Source organism: Mchenga conophoros, linkage group LG3, assembly GCF_057382185.1.
Source record: "Mchenga conophoros isolate Kocher_MC1m ecotype Shallow Benthic linkage group LG3, M_conophoros_male_GT1.1, whole genome shotgun sequence".
Lineage (NCBI taxonomy): Eukaryota > Metazoa > Chordata > Actinopteri > Cichliformes > Cichlidae > Mchenga > Mchenga conophoros.
Window position 1 is genome coordinate 84,271,507 of NC_140528.1, and position 18,405 is coordinate 84,289,911.

The following is an 18,405-nucleotide window of genomic DNA, read 5'->3' on the forward strand; positions in this document are numbered from 1 at the left end:
GGGGGAACAAATATTGCTGCTCTAATGCTGGGCTCACACTGTGCGATTTTTGGCCCATTTTGAGACGATTTTTGAGTCGTGCGACAATTTTGGCGATCGGACCGATTTTGGCCTTCATCGTGTAGTATACGTGGGGTAACGAGAAGTGATTAACACCTCACGACCAGCTCCCGATCATCAATCGCTCGTGAGCCGTTCACACTGCTCGCGCGCAAACACGTAAACGTCGGTGAAAAAGACGGAGCAGCACGGCTGTGCAGCGTGTGATCTGGACACAAGTGATGGAGGCACAACTGTAGAACTTTGGAAAGCTCATCAGAGCCTTTTCGATGTGGCATCACAAAATTATCACGACCACAACAACCGTGAACATAGTTGGATTTACATTGCTGCTCAATCACAGCTGCCTGATCAATGTTTTTCATTAGCAATTTAGCAAAGTTGATGGTGGTGGTGTGTCTGTGTGAGAGAAAGACAGAGAGAGAGAGCGACAGATTTTCTGTTATAACCTTCATTATATGGAGGCACAGTGTGAGCACTCAGGTCACATCAGAGCATCGGGCGGTATAGTGTGAGACCTGCATCGTGACCTACCAACTGCGAGTCAATCGTGCAGTTTGAGCAGGAGCTGAATAACGTGACTGAAAAAAATCGCACAGTGTCTGCCCAGCTTTAGGTGTACTGTCGTCCGAGACTTGCACCGCAGTGTCAGCGTTTGTTTCCCTGTTGGCCATGCTTCTTGTTGTGGTCATCTGTTGTCTTCCGGTATTTTCTCCGCAAGCGACCTTTCCTCGACCAATGAGATGAGCGGTAATCTGAATTGTCATAAGTGTGCTGTCAGCTCATTGGTCACAAAGCAGGAGAGGGGCTGGGAATTATGTTTTCAAACAAAGCGTTAATTCCATTAACATTTATAGACTACTTTTGATTCTCACTGTATTACGGGACAAAGTGAGTCCCTTATTAGCTCAATACGGGACGTGTACTTTTGTTTCTAAATACGGGACGATTCCGTTTTTTAAGGGACGGTTGGCAACCCTAACAGTCATAGCCTGCTGCTAGCATGAATGCTAAACGTACTGCTGTGGATGATCAGCAGAAAAACATGTGGTCAGTTTGACTGTTTGCTGTATTTAAAGTGTTTTTCTCAGTTCGTCTGTATTCAAAGTGCATTCGGGGCTTTAGCTGACAGCTCTTTGTGCTAACAAACTAAACTCTCTTAGTTTAAGCCAACAGACTTTACCAAACACAAAGCCTGCTGCTGCCTCCATGGGTTAGCTTGTGTGACTGGTGTTTACACCAATGAAATCTAAATCACACTAATGTGTCCTCCAAGGTGTTTGGTGGGAGCACTGAGTGAAACATAAGAGCTCTGGTTAAGCCTCATCAGCTGGATAGGCTGTCCACCCTAGTCCAGGCTTTAACTCAAATCTCTGACTGGCTTTCTAACAGCTACCTTGTTAGAACAAGACAGAGACCATGATCATAGCTCCTCCTGATCTATATTCTAAAATCAGTCAAGTTGTTGCCCCTTTCTGTTCTTCTGCTGAGCCAAATATTCGAAATCTTGGAATAATATTTGACTCTTCTTTGGGCCTTGACTCACATGTAAAGTCTCTGTCTCGTTCCTGTTTCTTTCATTTAAGGAATATTTCTAAACTGCGACATATGGTCTCCTTAGCTGAACTGGAAAAAATTGTCCATGGATTTGTGTCATCGCGTTTAGATTATTGTAATTCCCTGTTTACCAGCTTGGATAAATCATCTCTTTCTCGCCTCCAAGCTGTACAAAACGCAGCAGCCAGACTACTAACTCGCTCTACCCAGCGAGCTCACATCACTCCTATTTTATGTTCTTTACATTGGCTCCCAATAGATTTTAGAATTCTTTTTAAATGATTGTTTTAACGTACAGAGCACTAAATGGCCCCAGATTATTTATCCAAGCTTCTCACTAAATACACTGCTGCTCACTGTCTCTGCTCACAGACTCAGAGTTTGTTGGTTGCTCCCAGAACACGTCTGAAGACGAAAGGGGGCGGAGCCTTTCAGTCTGTGGCACCAAGACTGTGGAACAGTCTACCTCTACAACTACGTTTGGTTGACTCTGTGGGATCCTTTAAAAAACAGTTAAAAACTTTACTGTTTAAACAAGCTTTTTGTTGACCAATGCTGTTTACATTGTTATATTTTTAATTCACATTTAAACTCTATATTGTGTATATTGTGCATTTTGCTATTTATCGTACTGTTTATTTTAATCTCTGTGTGCAGCACTTTGTGACTACCTGTCTATGAAAAGCGCTTAATAAATAAACTTTACTTACTTACTTACTAAAATAACAAACAGGGCTGTGAGAGCAACTGAAGTGATAAAAATACTGTTTAAAGATAAAAAACACTTTGATGTTCTCTCGTCACCTAACAAAGTCCAAACCCTGTGAACTATTTTAGCTTTAATAATTGTGGATTCAGGTATCCTGAACCCATCTTTGGACATTTGTAATTAAATATTTTAAAACTCCATCAGAGACTCCTGATGTGGCTGTTTGGAGAAGGAAAAGAGGGACAAAGTGGAGCGTCGAGCTGAGGCTTCATTCACTGCAAACCTACAGTTATGTTTCCTTATTTCTGCTGTTTGCATGTTCACAGCTGAAATAAAGCTGCCTCTTTGACTTCATCCTGTTGTGTTTGGGTCCAATCCTGCCTGCCACACAGCGCTACAGGACAAAGTCTAATATTTTTTTACCTTTTTAATGAATCTTTGGTCATATTTATCCAGGAAAACACAAACATGTAAAGGAGTCATCACAGGTCTCTGACCTCGTTGGTTCAGGTTCAGCACTGAAGTGTGGAGGGTAATCTTTGGACCAGTCACTCCTCACCGACGGACAGCTGGATCCTGCAGACTGTGACCTCTGACCTCTGCAGACACAAACATGTTTTATTCAATGATCAATTCTCTGATAAAGTGATTGAAGCAGCTGTGATCACACAGACTGCAGATAATGCAGCTGTTTCCTGTCAGTAACAGTCCTCTTAGATTAGAGTTCAGCTTTTTACAGGAAAACAAATGTCCCTGAATGCAACAGTGAGACACAGTCTGCCTGTGTGGCTGTGATAGCTGCCGTTAGGAGCGCTCATGTGTTTGCAGTTAGACGAGGAGATGTTACCATCATGGACACGTTAACAAATCCTGCAGCATCACGTGGCACAAACACTTTGTGTTCCTGTCATCTGCAAGCAACAGGAAGTTCATTAATAAAGGCGGGATGGAGACGCGACTGTGATGGTTCTCCTTCATCCAGCTGTTACACACATCTGGGCTCACACGACGAGCCTTTGTCTAATACAGCAGCTGCTCTCTGAACACTTTTCTGAAGAGGAGCTGCACAAACCTTTGTTTGCTTTCTAGAGCAGCGTATCAAAGTCAAACTACCCACTGCTAGCAGCTGTTTCTATCATAGTTTAGGATCCAGATGTGTGAGGTCTAAATTTACACCTCTGATTAAAATACATAGTTAAAAACAGCCAATTGAGTCCAAATGTGTCTTAAACCAGATAAACTGACAGTTACAGCTGAGCCTGTGTGTCCTTGGAGACACTGCTCTGCTACAGAGATGCATTTTAGAAACCAGGAAACATCAAAATCATTTAAATCAGAGAGTTCTTGTTACTAACAGCTCACCTCTCTGCAGCAGACACAGGCTGGGATTTAAAATCAATGAATCGATGATTGGACCAGTCACTCTTTAAGGACACAGAGCTGGATGGTTTCTCATTGACGCTAAAAATAAGTGAACATGAAACATGTGTCACATCCAATGTGTCCAATACATTACATAAAAAGTATAAATAAAGTATTAAATAGTATATTATTTAAATCGTTAAATAGTAAAAAGCTGATTAAAATTTCAAACATTTTAATACTGACATGAACTTACTTTTTGTCAGATGACTTTTTTCGCCCTAAATTACGAAAGAAATGCTTCACCCGTTTGCTCTTAGAGGACACACTTCTGGGTGGAGGTCCAGGCGGGTTCCTGTGAATAATGATGGAGCAGTGATGTGAGTGCTGAGCTGTGACATGGAGAAGAGTCATGGACAGTTAGAGATGGTCATCTCACCTCTGAGCTTTGGTCTGGCTCTCATGTTCCCCACACAGAGTGCTTTTAGAGGGAGGGACTCCCTCCTCTCTGTCCTCACACTGATCCATGCTGCTCAATTCACATCAGCTCACACACACTTTCTACCTTCACCTGCAGAGGAAACACAAATCAGCCCAGCGACACACTGACTGACCCACTCAGCACCCACTGATTAATTCAGACACGTTTTAATCCCCAAAAGTTGATTCTGTTCATCTGGATGTTTTCAGTGGGAGAAACGTTTCATGACTCATCCAGGTGACTCCTTCAGTCTCAGCTGACTGCAGGTTTCCAACCTTATAAACAGGACATTTGCACAATGGCTGGGAGGTCATGACCATTGATCAACAACCACTGATCAATGGCCATGAGTCCCATTCACAGAGAGTTGGGGAATGTCTGCAATCACAGCATTACTAACCTAACCCTTACCTGGATGATTGAGCATCCAGACACTTTTTAATATTTTACTAATTTCTGAAGCTTTTTACCAACTTTGATCAAATTGGTCTGCTGTCATTTTATTGTTGACAAAAAGAGATTTTGAGTTTGAGTGTTGACGTTTCCATGTGGGACTGTTGCTGCAACACCAGGATGTTACTACAGAATACACTTTATATTGTGAGCACTTGGATGTTAGTCCAGTGGTCCTAAACTGACACACCTGCACCTGGATTCATTCTGACCAGATTTTAACCCAACAGTGTTTCATACTTAATACATCAGACACAAACTCTGCAGCTGTCATTGTGTGCAGTGTGTGTGCAGTGTGTGTGCAGTGTGTGTGCAGTGTGTGTGCAGCGGGTCACTGTGTCCTATGAGTGTTATACTACAATAAACAGAGCCTGACCGCGGGCATAAAGAGGGCAAAAACCCACTTATGCTCTAAAGATGAAGTTCTGTTTCTCTTCAAATGAGCCTCAGAGCATGTGGAGGGTCATTGAACGCATCACAGATGACCTCAAGAACAACAGGCTGAAGAACATAAAAACAAACGCAGAGTTTCTGTCTGACGGTTTGAACATGAAACAGGAATTATTGAACAAAAACGGCCAGTTTACTAATTTATGATCAATCATCAACGCATTCACCTACAATACACGAATGAACATCACCAGTTAAACTGAAAATAACCTGCATACAAATACGACAGCAGACTATAGCGAACGAGCAGAGAAATGCATTTTATAGATGAAGTGTTGGCAGCGACTCTTAGGACAGCCTGTCTCACTGTCAGCAGTTAAACAACATCCACACACTGGAAGCCCGTTTGCGTCACTAAAAAAAAGAAGGATCCAGAACTCGAAATTTCGATTTATTAACTTGGAATTTTGAAAAAACTAACTCAAAATTAAGAGTTAGTGCTGTCAATCAGTCATTTACGTGAATGACGTAATTTCCTTGTTACCCGGAAGCTGAAGCCCTCAGCTACAAATGCTACAGCTAAGACACCAGAATAACAGCCAGTCATAAATGCACAAGTCGCTGATTATTGTCTGTGTGGCTTCACAAATGATGAAATCCTTCTGTTATTAGCTGAATCACATGGCGTTAATATCAGCTAACGTACTCTCGAAAGCGCCGGTTTGTTGCGATGCGGGTTTGAGTGCGCATTGTAGCTGGATTACTGATTGGCAGAACTAACTCCACATTTCGAGCTACTTTCCTCAAAATTTTCGAGTTATAAGTCGAAATTTCGAGAATGGATCCTTTTTTGTGGCGGAAACGGGCTTCCGTAACAGACTGATGGAGGCAGGAGAAGCTGCCTACAGACATCAGTCAGTGGATCCACAGTAACATCGAGTTCAGCTGCTGATCATCAACTGTTTCTGTCTCGTTCCTAGACTCTGATCTCACATAAAACGAAGCAGATTTATGCTGAAACTAAGCTGCACACAGCTGATGTTAGCCAGGAAAACAGTACAGACTGCTAACGTTACCTTAACATGGAGACGATCAACTGCGCCACAACATTCACGAAAGCGAAAGTAAAAGCGACGGAAGGAAACGCCCAGAGAGGCGTTTGAGGGACGGTCAGAGTCAGGAACCTCAGAAACGCATCAGGCTGGAGTTTAATTCTGTTTTCATCTTTAGAAACATCTGGAAATAGTTATAAAAACGCTGCGTAATAAAGAAAAATAGTGTAGATTAGTTTGAGTTGTGTTTATCTGAGCTGTGTCTTTAATCTGAAGTTCATTTTGTGGAGGAGCAGCAAGACTTTCAGTGTTACTCTCAGAGAAAGCCTCCCAAATGTCTGTTGTCTTAATAGTGGAATTATCTGGAAAATGAACCAGTTCTTATGAGCTGCTTTTCTGTATGAGCAGTCAAAGCATTTTATACAGCGTGCTTCATTCACACAAGCACTTCTTTTTCTAACAATGACACTATGATGGATGCATCGGAGAGCAAGTCGGGGTTCCACATCTTGCCCAAGGATACCGTGGCGTGCAGACTGGAGCAGCCAGGGATCAAACCTCCAACCTTCCAGTTAGTAATTCTACCTGCTGAGCTACAGTCTGTACTTCCTGAACATCACACCCTCCTTTTGTTTCTTTATTTCCAGTAGCAACCAGGACCACAATGAACCCTGACTCCAACAGACACTCAGGATCCACCTGCCCAGTAAGTCACCCGCTAACTGCAACTATCAGAGCCCTGACCTTCTGCAGAGACGAGTCACACTGAACACAGCAAGTGTCCCTGCTCTCAGATACAAAATCTGCCTTTAAAAGTTCAGAGTAATGAAATCAGCAGTTCTGGTTCTAGAATTTGTAGTCTCACACACATGTGCAGAGCACTTTTGTTGTTTTGGTTCACATCGGTTGATATTCTGCTGCAAACAACTAATGAGGACATTTTCTAAAAGCTTTGAGTGTCCATCAGGATCCTGTAGAAACAGCTTCTGGCTGCAGCTGCTGTGGAGCTCCACAGTAACCGGAAACACGTAACTTCAGTTAAATCGACTTTGACAGCGAAACTAAATTGCGTTTTTGTTACTATTGATGCTGCTGAGAAATAAAAATGGTTTTAAGTTTTTTTTAACACTCTGGGTTTGTTCAAAAAAATTCACCATCCCCTAAATTGTTCGTGGCCAAAAGTGACACTTGCTGTTTCGCTGATTCATTTATTTATTTTTTTTACAGTACATCGTGTTGTGCGTTCTGATTGCTGTAGACCATTGTCAATCAATCTAGTCCAGTGTCTCCTGTACAGGAGCGGTCCCTAATAGGCCCACGGACCGGTCCGTGAGTCTTTTGGTACCGTTCCGCGAGAGTTGATCCTCCGGTGTGAAATGTATGGTTGTAGTTGTGTGTCTTATTTTGAAAGAACTATTTACGCGTTACCATAGCGACCAGAGAGCATTAAAAAGCAGAGAGGAGGACGTCACTGTCATTGTTGTTGGCGCACAGCTCAAGTCACGTTTATTATTATATTTACAAAATACTACAGTTTCTTTTTTTTATTCTTTTGTTGTATTTATCCGCGACACCTTAAAGGTCGTTCCCTGAAAATATTGTCTGACATTAAAGTGGTCTGTGGTGCAAAAAGGTTGGGGACTCCTGCTGTACAGTACAGAATGCGTTTAGCTTGTCGAATTTACAGAACCTCTCGCCACAAGAACAGTTTCTTCCCCTCTGCTGTTGGACACATGAACAATAACCACATGACTGTCCCCGCCACTAACACATGACCCTACGCTGTGTCACTGCATCATTTCATGTCTGGCACTGATCACCACCTGCACTCATGTATATATCTTTCTACGTAGCACTCATAATTCTTATTCTCATGTATATCTCATGCACATATCTTTCTTTCTACATAGCACTTTAATTCTTATTGTTTGCACTGAAGCACCGCAGCAATTTCCTAATGTTGTAAACCTCAACATCTGGCAATAAACCCATTCTGATTCTGATTCTGATTCTGATAAATCTTCGATCGCTAGCAGTGTAACTCTGAAGTGCTGCACTGTATGTTTGTACGTTTTCTCCCAAACAAACACAACAATGCCGACGAAACGTTTTGCACCCTCAAATGCACCTTCAGGTTTCATTCCATGATACTGGACTTATGTTTCTACGAAGGTTTGAACTCTAAGAGTGTTTAACATGATAGTGATTTATTGATTCTAACCCTAAATCTATCCAGTAATGTCTGCACATATTTTCAGTACTGATTTTAAAGTGTTTTAATCCTTCTGTCACTCAGGGAACCCAATAAGGATTCAAATACTTCAAAAGTCAACCAATGACATTGATGTGTAAGACTATTTAATAATTATTTATTGTTTATATTTCATTTATTCATTCATTCTTTGCACTGTGATTTAACCCATCTTTGTGTAAAGCAGGGGTGTCAAACTCCAGGCCTTGAGAGCCAGCGTCCTGAAGCTTTGAAATGTATCTCTGCTGCAACACACCTGAATAAAATTATTAGGTCATTAGCATGACTCTACCCTACTCAAGTAAATTTAAATAAATGTAAGTACATACCACCAGGTAGCTCCACTCGTACCCAGTGTAACGGGAAGTGAGAGGGTTAGGTTTTGGCGCTTTGAATGTTCAGTTGTGTGATGCAGCGATTAACGTTTGAGTCAAATATTGGGCTCCCTCGTGTCTTCCCTACATTCCTCCACAATGTCCGTTTTTGCAAAAATGTACTTCTAGAAGTACTTTTATTGCACGATGTTCATTCACTCATGAGCTGCTGCAACATGAATCAAATGGCTGAACTGCCACCTTGGCGTGCAGTCAAGTTCTACAGTCTGCTAATGATCTAATAATAAGTATTAATATTCCTCACTCACCTTACTAAATGTTTGTGAACACAGCCAGAAACATTTGCATCACAAACACAGACTAGTGTTTATTAGCAGAAGCTTTTGGGTGGTTGCTCTCAAACCTGTGTACAAGTTGAAGCATTAATGGTCCCTTCACTGATTTCCAGGTATCCAATGTCAGGGCTAACAGATGGATTCAGACGCAGGCAGCGTTCTGGCAAGCAAAGGGTTGACAATTTATGAACATAGAAGGGAAACCACAGTGATGTGTATATACAGTGAATGGGGCAGGGCTTCAGGGCTCCAGGGGAAGGAATCCACACTCGCTCCCCACTCGGCCCAAACTCCGCCACTCCTCTTCTTACGCACACTCGCTTCTCCACAGCCACTCTCGCTCCAATTTCCACTTATGTTGACACACACAGGGATCACAGGTCAGGGTCCGCCACCAGTTCCGGGGAGATCTAAACACAAACAGTCCAATTAGATCAATACGCCACACAACACTGAGAGAGTTTGTCTTAGGAGAGCTGAGAGCACGAACATGGGAGGTTCAACGTTCCAGTGCTGAATACTCCGTGCCGCAGCGTTAAATAGGCAAGGGGGACGCCGCCTGATCAGCAACAGGTGTAGAAATCACCGCAGATACGTGGGCCAAGGGTGAGAGCCCACAATGAGCTCCACCCAGGGAAGCAGGAGAGAAAACAAAACAAACCTGTGGCCAACATGAGCGAGCCGGAGAGGCACAGGGACCATGACAGCCAATACCAAGTGCACAAGTTCACCCCAGATGGTTCCTCTTCTCTGTAACTTGGAGGATGTGGAGTAGGCTGTATTTTAATCAAAGACATATCAATCAATCAATCAATCAATCAATCAATCAATCAATAACCATGTCTAAAAACAACACAGGCTGACCAAAGTGCTGTACACAGTAAAAGAAAAAGTAAAAAGTAGAAACAAATACACACAATGAACAAAACAAAAAATAATCCCAAATTTCGTTTTTTTTCCTGAAGGGGTCAAACACTTTTATGCAAGAATGACAGTGAGGTGAAAAACCTTCACCCGCAAGAAAACTCGAGCTGTGACTCATAGTACGAACACACACCTCACAGTAACACACTTTGTTTAATGTGAACTTTTTGCCAAGCTAGCTAATCCTGACCAACACACCAGACACAGAAGATAAAGGAACGATGTTTTACTGTTAGAGACAGAAAGGTTAAAACATTTTGGCAGAGGGCTAAAAGGGGCTAAAATTACCCAAAAAGAAATTCCATTTGACCAAAAACACTTAATTTTAAAAAAATTAAGTATATAGTTATGAATAATGAACAAATAATTAACAAACTGGGGTTTATAAATCGTGTAACACATCCTTATGGTAAGAAATTTTACCTTAATGCGTTACATGTGTTAGAAGTCAATGTATCTTTAACAATATGCTCCTTATTTTATATCTCCTGATCCTTCACAGAGCTGCATGAACCTGTTGTTGATGTCAGAGAGTCAAACTCTGCTGAAGATTGGGTTGTTTCCTGTTCAGCCACTGGTCGACCTGCTCCCACTGTAACACTCTCACAACAAGACCTCAGCTTCTCACAGTACAACACTGTCAGTGTGTCCAACACCAACGCTACATTCACTGTCACCACTACAGCTGTGCTCTCAGGTTCACGTAAACACAGCACACAGGTGGGATGTGCAGCACGAGTGCTCTCTGCTCCTCACAGAGAGGTGATGGAGACGATTCCTGAGGTCCAGCAGACGTCAGATTATCAGTGATGGTGAGAAACTGAGATGCAATAACAATGCATTGTGCTAGTATGCATTTTCTCTTTGATCAATAATTGATGTATTCATTTTGATCAGTGTCACATTTTTCCTGCTTTTTCAAGTTTCCTCCTGGATCATTGTATTAGCTGCAGTATTGGTGATGATGGTGTTTGTCAGTGTAGCTGCTCTGCAGTAGGCTACTCTTTAAAGAAAAAGACCAGATAACTTTCATTTTTCATTTCTTGTCATTTTTTTCTACACCAAAATCTATCCAATAATATCTGCATAACATTTTCTACTTGTGATTTAGTTATTAATTCTTTGCTTCATGATTCAATCGGTCTTTGTCTAGTATTAAATTTTATGTTTCCCATTTAATCCCACTGGCTTTAAAGTGTTTCACCAGATTTTTACGAAGTATTTCCAGTCTTTTGTTGTCTCTGTCCCAAATGTTCTGAAATGTGTTGCATGTATTAAAAGAAGTTGGACCAAAAAATGTACTATGTACTTACAAACTTACATTTATGAAAGCTGAACAAACACTGATATACTTGACTTTTCTAACAGTGAAAAGGCGATCTGTTTTTATTGATAAATATATATGTTTGCATTACTGTTATTTAGATTGCCATGTTAGAACGTAGCAAACAACATTGTTTGTTCCTCTATGGTTTCTTTATTTTTACAAATCTAAATGTTTTTTGTCAAAAGATTAATAATTTCATATTGAGGTCAGATGGTCAGCAGTTTTGATGTTTTTGCAGAGATTTTATTTTTTGCAAAATAGCACAAGTAAACATTAAAAGTAGTTCCTAAATCAAGGCATTTATTATTAAGGCGGCCATTATTATGGCCCTGTGTGGAAAAAGTGATTGCCCCCTAAACCTAATAACTGGTTGGGCCACCCTGAGTAGAAACATCTGCAATAAAGCGTTTGGGATAACTGGCAATGAGTCCTTTACGAGGTGCTGGAAGAATTTCTGCCCACTCATCTTTGCAAAATTGTTGTAATTCAGCCACACTGGAGGGTTTTTGAGTATGAACCACCTTTCCAAGGTCACAGCACCTCAATCAGATTCACGTATGAACTTTGGCTAAGCCATTCCAAAGTCTTTCTTTTGTTTTACTTAAGCTGCTTAGAGGTGGACTTGTTGGTGTGCTTTGGATCAAGTGCACTTCAGCTTGTGGTCGTGAACAGATGGCCAGACATTCTCCTTCAGGATCCCAGAAACTGGATTCTGTTCATCTTGACGTTGCATCTCCAGACTGAGAGATCTCAATTACTTTGTTTCTTATTTGCTTCTGAATTTCCTTGGATTGCGCCATGATGTGTAGTTTTTGAGGATCTTTTGGTCTACTCTACTTTGTCAGACAGGTCCTGTTTAAGTGATTGATTCAGCACAGGTTTGGCAGTAATCGGGCCTGGCTATGACTATGGAAAAATTGTATATTTTCTATTGATAAATGCAAATATTTTATGTCTGTTATGTGCATTGCCGTGTGGAGAATATAAGGAAAACAATTGTGTGGTTTACCTTGTTTCTTCCTCTTAGATTTCTTGATTTTTTTTAAAAATTGCAATAACTTTATGTTAATTTCAGTGCACTTTCACATTTCTTTAAATTCAAACTACAGTCCTGTGAATAACTAGAAACACTTCTAGCAGCACAAATGTGAGGTAATTGTTTTCTGCTTGACTTTATCAGTCTCTCATATTGTTGTGGAGGAATGTTGGCCCACTCTTCATTACAACGTTGCTTCAGTTCTTTGAGCTTTGTGGGCATTTATTTAAGCACAGCTCTCTGAATGTCCCAGGTTGAGGTCTGGACTTTGCTTTTCAGCTATTCTGCTGTAGATTTGCTGCTGTGTTTGGGATCATTGTTCGACTGCAAGACCTAAACTTTACCTATTAAACAGTTAACTCTGTATTTTACACTTTATGTGAATATTGTTGCAGATTTCAATTATTAATGTTTTTATAACTTTGTTCTTTCTTATATTTAATATTATACAATATTTATACTTCATGTCTGTCTTCTTTTGAACACTCCAGCACAGCATCACTATAACTTTGTCCTCACTGACAATAAAGCTGTTTTATATATTTCATTGCAAATGTTTCAAGCAATTTGTAGCTGTATCTTAAGATATTTTGTTAATAATATAGTATTTTATATTGTTTTTCCCCATATTTGAGAAATATTTAACATGTAAAAGTCTGTTTATGTACAATTTGGTGATATTAGCCCTGATTATTGGAGGAACTTGTACATGAAGCAGATTTCTGAGACTTCAGATTTGAAGGTTGTTGTCATATAATCTAAATGATGGCAGATTAACGTTCCCTACCTCTGTCCTACAACCACAGGACTCCTTTGCATTCGACTGATAGAAATTTCAAGCTCAGTGTTAATGAAGATTTCAAAGGCCTTAGTGCAGGGGTAGGGAACGTCTAAAACCTGCAGGGACACCGGCCCTCAAGGCCTGGAGTTCCCTACCGCTGCCTTAGTGTGAAAGGAATGAAGCTGTAGCGCCTCCCAGTGGTTGAAAAGAGGTACACAAGAGGTTAGAAATAAGAGGCTGTAGAAATAACATTACAGAAAAGCAGGACATGCTCAAGCAAAACATTATAGAAAGTCTGTCACGGTTCTGGGTCAGTTTGACCCAGTATTTTGAGTTGTCATGTTTTTGCAGGTTTAGTTTAGTTCCATGTGTCATTTTCTGTCTCTCTCTCTATGTCGAGTCTGCGTCTTAGTGTGATGGTTTCTTGTTCCTGTTTTATTGTGAAGGTCTGCGTCTCATGTGAGTGTGTTCAGTTTGACCTCTGTCTCGTCTTGGTGATTATTCCCAGCTGTGTCCACCACCTGTGTGTAATTCCCCTGTGTTTCTCTGTGTATTTAAGTCGTGTCCTCTGTCATTGTAGTTGCTGGTCCGTCTGTGTATCCACCATGTCTCACCCGTGTGTTTGTGCTCTGTAGTTTAGTTGTTTCCAGTCTAGTTTAGTTCGTGCTCCATTTGCTGTTTGTCCATATTTATTTTTGTGTTCAATAAACCACCTTCACTTCTCCACTACTGCCTGCGATTGGATCCTCATTTATTATTTTCACACGGCTCTCCTCACCCGCCGTGACAGTACGGACCAGCCAGATATGGATCCAGCGGCAGTCACCCCACCTAGGGAGCTTCAGGAGGCCGTTATCGACTCTGCTTCTAAATTGATTTACCAGCTGTTAGAGCATGAGGGAGAAGTGTCTCTTTACACTGTGGAAGCCAGCCTACAACACCTTATTTCCAGTTACCCCTGGTTATTGGACTCACTGCGTCCGCTCGTACAGAATTTTGTTCTTCACGAGCTTCACCTACACCCCCCCGCCGCTACCGCTCGCCTGCTCATGCAGTGATATCATCAGTGACAAGTCAGGTGATAGAGGCTAATGCAAAATGGTGTTTCAGTGAGGCAGAATTTATTATAATACATTTTTTTAAATACTCAGTATGAATTAAACAGGTTAAAGGTCAATGCTCTGTTGTAATATAAAGACAAAATGATTGACAGCAGCCCAGCAATATCAGTAAAACACAAATTAGCCACATGGTGCAATGTAAGGAGCTCTGTGATTGGTTAGGAAAGGACAGACTGGCCACCTCGATTTTTCTTCACTGCACATTGATCCATAGCTTTGCTCTGTAAAGGCTAACAAAGTGCTTTTGCTTTACAAAGACATTCAGCGTCGGTATTCACTCTTTTAAAATGCCACTGAACACTGGAGTGAAATGGAGCCCTGATCCTCAGAGTTTTATTGTTGCTAACATTTCTTATAGATAGCACAGATAGTGCCCCACTGCAGTAATCACTCATGTCTAGATATTCCTGTTAAAAACGAGTTTTTCCTCCCCACTGACTGTAACATAGCAAACATAGCAAACGGATAATCCAGCTGAAGCTTCAGACAGCCGTCAGACAGTGAAACACTGCCATCTGCTGGACGCGAGTAACACAGACGCTGAAGGAAAAGCACGCACACTTGGAAGACTTGACCATTTGCACAAAATGAATGGCTGACACTGGACAGATGAGAGAATGTGGATGGTCACACCCTCGTGCATTAAAGAGGGCTTTCAGTTCATTGAAAACACAAAACCAAACACACAAAAGACACAATGAGACAGCTGATCAGTTTGCTTCACTAAATCATCGACACAAGCTGTGTTGTAGAGGGTACTGCAGCCGTGGCAGGTTATCATCTTAATGTGGCCCTGACACTCCATCGTACGCCACAAAGCTGTGAATAAATGAAAAGCAAAGAGGCATCATCACTAACATAATAACTGTAGAAGTTATCCCGCTGCATTACATTTATCAGGATATCGTAATAAATGTTCATATGTTGCTTTGACCCATCATTGTTGTCATTAATATCGCTACGTGACACTGGACACTTCCTGTCATTCATATGTCCTGACTTTGTGATCAGTGTAGCAGCTTGAAAATAACTGCTTGGTTAACAGCAGGTGTACAGGCAGGTGCTCTGATCAAATAACATGTTTGGCTAAAGAAACAGAAAATAAAAACATGTAAATAGGAACACCCACATCTCTACTTCTTCTTCTATTTTCCATTTCACACTTACAAAAAAATTCTCCTGCGTAGGTGTTGAGACAAATATATGTCAATTTAATACTTCAGACAGGCCCCAGAGCAGGTCTGAACAATTAGTCCACTTAAAATCAAAACTGCAATTTGAAACCATGCAATTAGCAATTTTGCAAAGAAAACTTGGCTAGGCTAAGCTAAGCTAACTGTTAGACAAAGTAGAGGAGTTGGAAGAGTAAAGGATTCTGGTTAACTCCAGTTCAACTTAACATTAAATTAAACTGAATCTATTAAACTATTAGACTCAGACGAGGTCGGCACAGGGACAGGCCTCGGGGGTCCAGGCCCACCCGGTGAAGTGCTTCTTCCCCAACATCTTCTGATGTACTTCATTTATACATTTTGGTAATGAAGTACTTAAACTACCACCTCACTGATTAGTTATTGCAGTGTGAGCTCAGTTCAATTAATCAGGTCACAGTAGTTTAGCACTTCTACAGCAATCATGCAACCAGCATGACTGAGGAGGACACTGGGTGGACGGGCTTTGCAGGTCAGACTTTGAAACTATCTTTTATTGTCATTATGCCAAAAGCAGTGAAATTATATGCTGTCCCATTCAGTGCAAATAAAGAATCTGTGTTTACTGACAGGACAAAGCACTGAACATGATTTCATCTGTTAACCTGGACAAATTCCAAAACAATTCCTTATTATTTCTTTTTCTTAAGTAAAACCAGTAAAAGCTTCTACTTCAAAAATATGGACTTAACACTGAGATCCTGATATTTTAGACCAGTTGAATTTAGATGATCTTTTTTAGTTCGTTCAGTTTGCTGGTTCTAACGACGACGGTCTTCATCAGTTTTAATGTCACTGTGACTCATATCTCTGCATGGCTGTTTTGTTCTGAGTGCACTGTGACAATGAAGTTAAGATCCGGTGATCAGCACAGCAGCCTGGGAGTGACTGCTTGGTTAACGACAAGGTTTACAAGACCTGATCAAATGTCACACTGGAAATATTTTGCAAGTGAAACAGCAAAAATGTAAATATGTTAACTGGACCACCTACATTGTTTCGAGAGCAGGGGTGAACTAAAGAGTGCAACCCATCACTTCAGTTTCAGCATATAATTTCTATTTAACACTCAAAAAAATCTGTTGTACAAGTATTAAAAATATATTCACAAATGAAATTGACATGCCTGAGATGAAAACATTACTCATACAAGTTGTCAGGTAAAGTCTATAGCACTGTTACATCTAAATATGGACACTGAGCTGGGACGATGTCACAGATCTGAGCCTCTGCACCTTCACTATACGTTTGTGTATGTCAGGCCTGTCCTGTATCTCTCCACCACCTGATCCAACACACCACCAAATCCTGATCAGCTGATCATCTCTGCTCCTCTAATCACCTGAATATCCAAGTATCCGAAAGTGTCCATCGATCTGACAATACAATTGTAAAACCGATCATTGACCTGTGCCCTAATGTGTTCTGTGCACTTGTGAACACACTTCCTTATGGAGTACGTTTATTAAGGACACTCTTTCATTAGCACACAGGTTCAATAACACAACAAATAACCTCCAATAAACCTTTTAATAAACTGTCATTGGAGGCTGATGTGTTCTCTCTTGGCTTGTTTTCTTGTTGTGTGCCACACAGAAAATAAATGCATGGTGTCTTAACTCACTGATACGGGGATATCAATGAGCACAGAGTCCAGCCAACGATGGCACAAAGTCAAACCTCCTTCAAGGAAACTGGAGAGTCCAACACTGGCATTGAGGCTACCCCAACAATATCAATATGGTGTAACTTCCTGCTCTAACTCAGGCTCCTTCCCCACAAGAAAGATGATATTTTATGTACTCGAAGTCAGACCTGGAATCTGCGGGTCAGACTTCCTGGGCCCCCGACCCCTGACCTCTGAGATTTTCATGTCTTGTATTTTATAATATTTATCTTTTGTTCTCCTGCCAAAATTGTAAACACTGTCATCATGCCATATTGCACTGTTGTTCGATCAGCTTCATTAAATATACTTTTAAATATACTTTTATCCTTTGTTTTGTTATACATCCATTTAAACCCTCATATGAAATTATTACAACCAACTGGTAGTAAAACAAAAATAAAAAGATTGTTCAACATTTTAACTGCAAATGGTCAAAACATTCACTTTATTTGCCAAAAATTATACTTAAAAAGGGGAAAAAAGAAGTGTTAATAGTTTATTTGAAAGGTCAAAATATACCAACACATCTTTTTATTTTAAATCTATTTGTTTGTGCATTAATTTTTTTTCTAAAGCCAGATGTGGAAAAACAGGCTGCATCTACATGCAGGTTCTTGTGGTCAGTGGTCATCATATTTGCATTATCTTTCTGAGTCACAAGCAGGGAAGTGTTAAAGTTTCCTAGAAGTGGTGGGCCAGTGATGTAGGTGTGGATGCAAAGGATTATTTGAGGTGGTGCTGATCAGAAGTATAAAAATCAAAGTGTCCAGATCCAAACACACTTTGTTCCTCTGTGACAGAAGTGAACTAGAACTCACAGCAGCATCTGAACTGCAGAAGAGATCTCTGCTCATCTCCGTCTGCATTCCTCTTTTGGTAAGAACTTATTATGTATCATTTAAAATGATTTTCCTTTTAAAGCTGGGCAGCAGGCTCACGTTGAACATCTCCATAAACTGTCATAATTCTGCTGCTACACTAAACACTGCATTCGGTGAGCACACTAAACTTACGTAAGCTGTATATTTGCACGGTGAGAGACCTGTTTTTGCTGATTTGTGTTCAAATACAACAAGATCTTATTTAAACTGACTGTCAGATGTTGCCTATCCAGTTATGTAATGAACCCACTATATACATGAACCACAGACCCTTCACCACATCTTCATCACCTGCTGTTCCAGACAACCAACTTATACCTGAACCACTGCAGGTTAATCATCATCATTAGTAAAGGAAAAAAAAGGTGAGTGTCTTATTATTTTTATTTTGCAGTGTGTCATTGTTACTACAGAGCACACTGAAACATATGACAGGAAAGAATAACTGAGTGCAGAAAGGCTTTTATATT

The 18,405-nt window shown here is 40.7% G+C and overlaps 1 protein-coding gene and 1 pseudogene across 2 annotated transcripts in view; one reads left to right on the top strand and one right to left on the bottom strand.

The window, feature by feature from the left end:
* Positions 1-6,141, bottom strand: part of LOC146581175 (protein NLRC3-like) — a 442,961-nt gene extending 436,820 nt beyond the window's left edge. The window contains exons 1-5 of the mRNA XM_085267560.1: positions 6,089-6,141; positions 4,128-4,259; positions 3,945-4,043; positions 3,689-3,787; positions 2,824-2,925 (exon numbers count right to left, since the gene is read on the bottom strand). Coding sequence (XP_085123686.1) covers positions 2,824-2,925; positions 3,689-3,787; positions 3,945-4,043; positions 4,128-4,216 — 389 coding nt within the window. The 5' untranslated portion in view covers positions 4,217-4,259; positions 6,089-6,141. The remainder of the gene's footprint in view (positions 1-2,823; positions 2,926-3,688; positions 3,788-3,944; positions 4,044-4,127; positions 4,260-6,088) is intronic.
* LOC146581185 (NACHT, LRR and PYD domains-containing protein 12-like) overlaps positions 1-18,405 on the top strand; it is a 503,983-nt pseudogene that overhangs the window by 180,597 nt on the left and 304,981 nt on the right. The gene's annotated exons all lie outside the window — the stretch shown is intronic.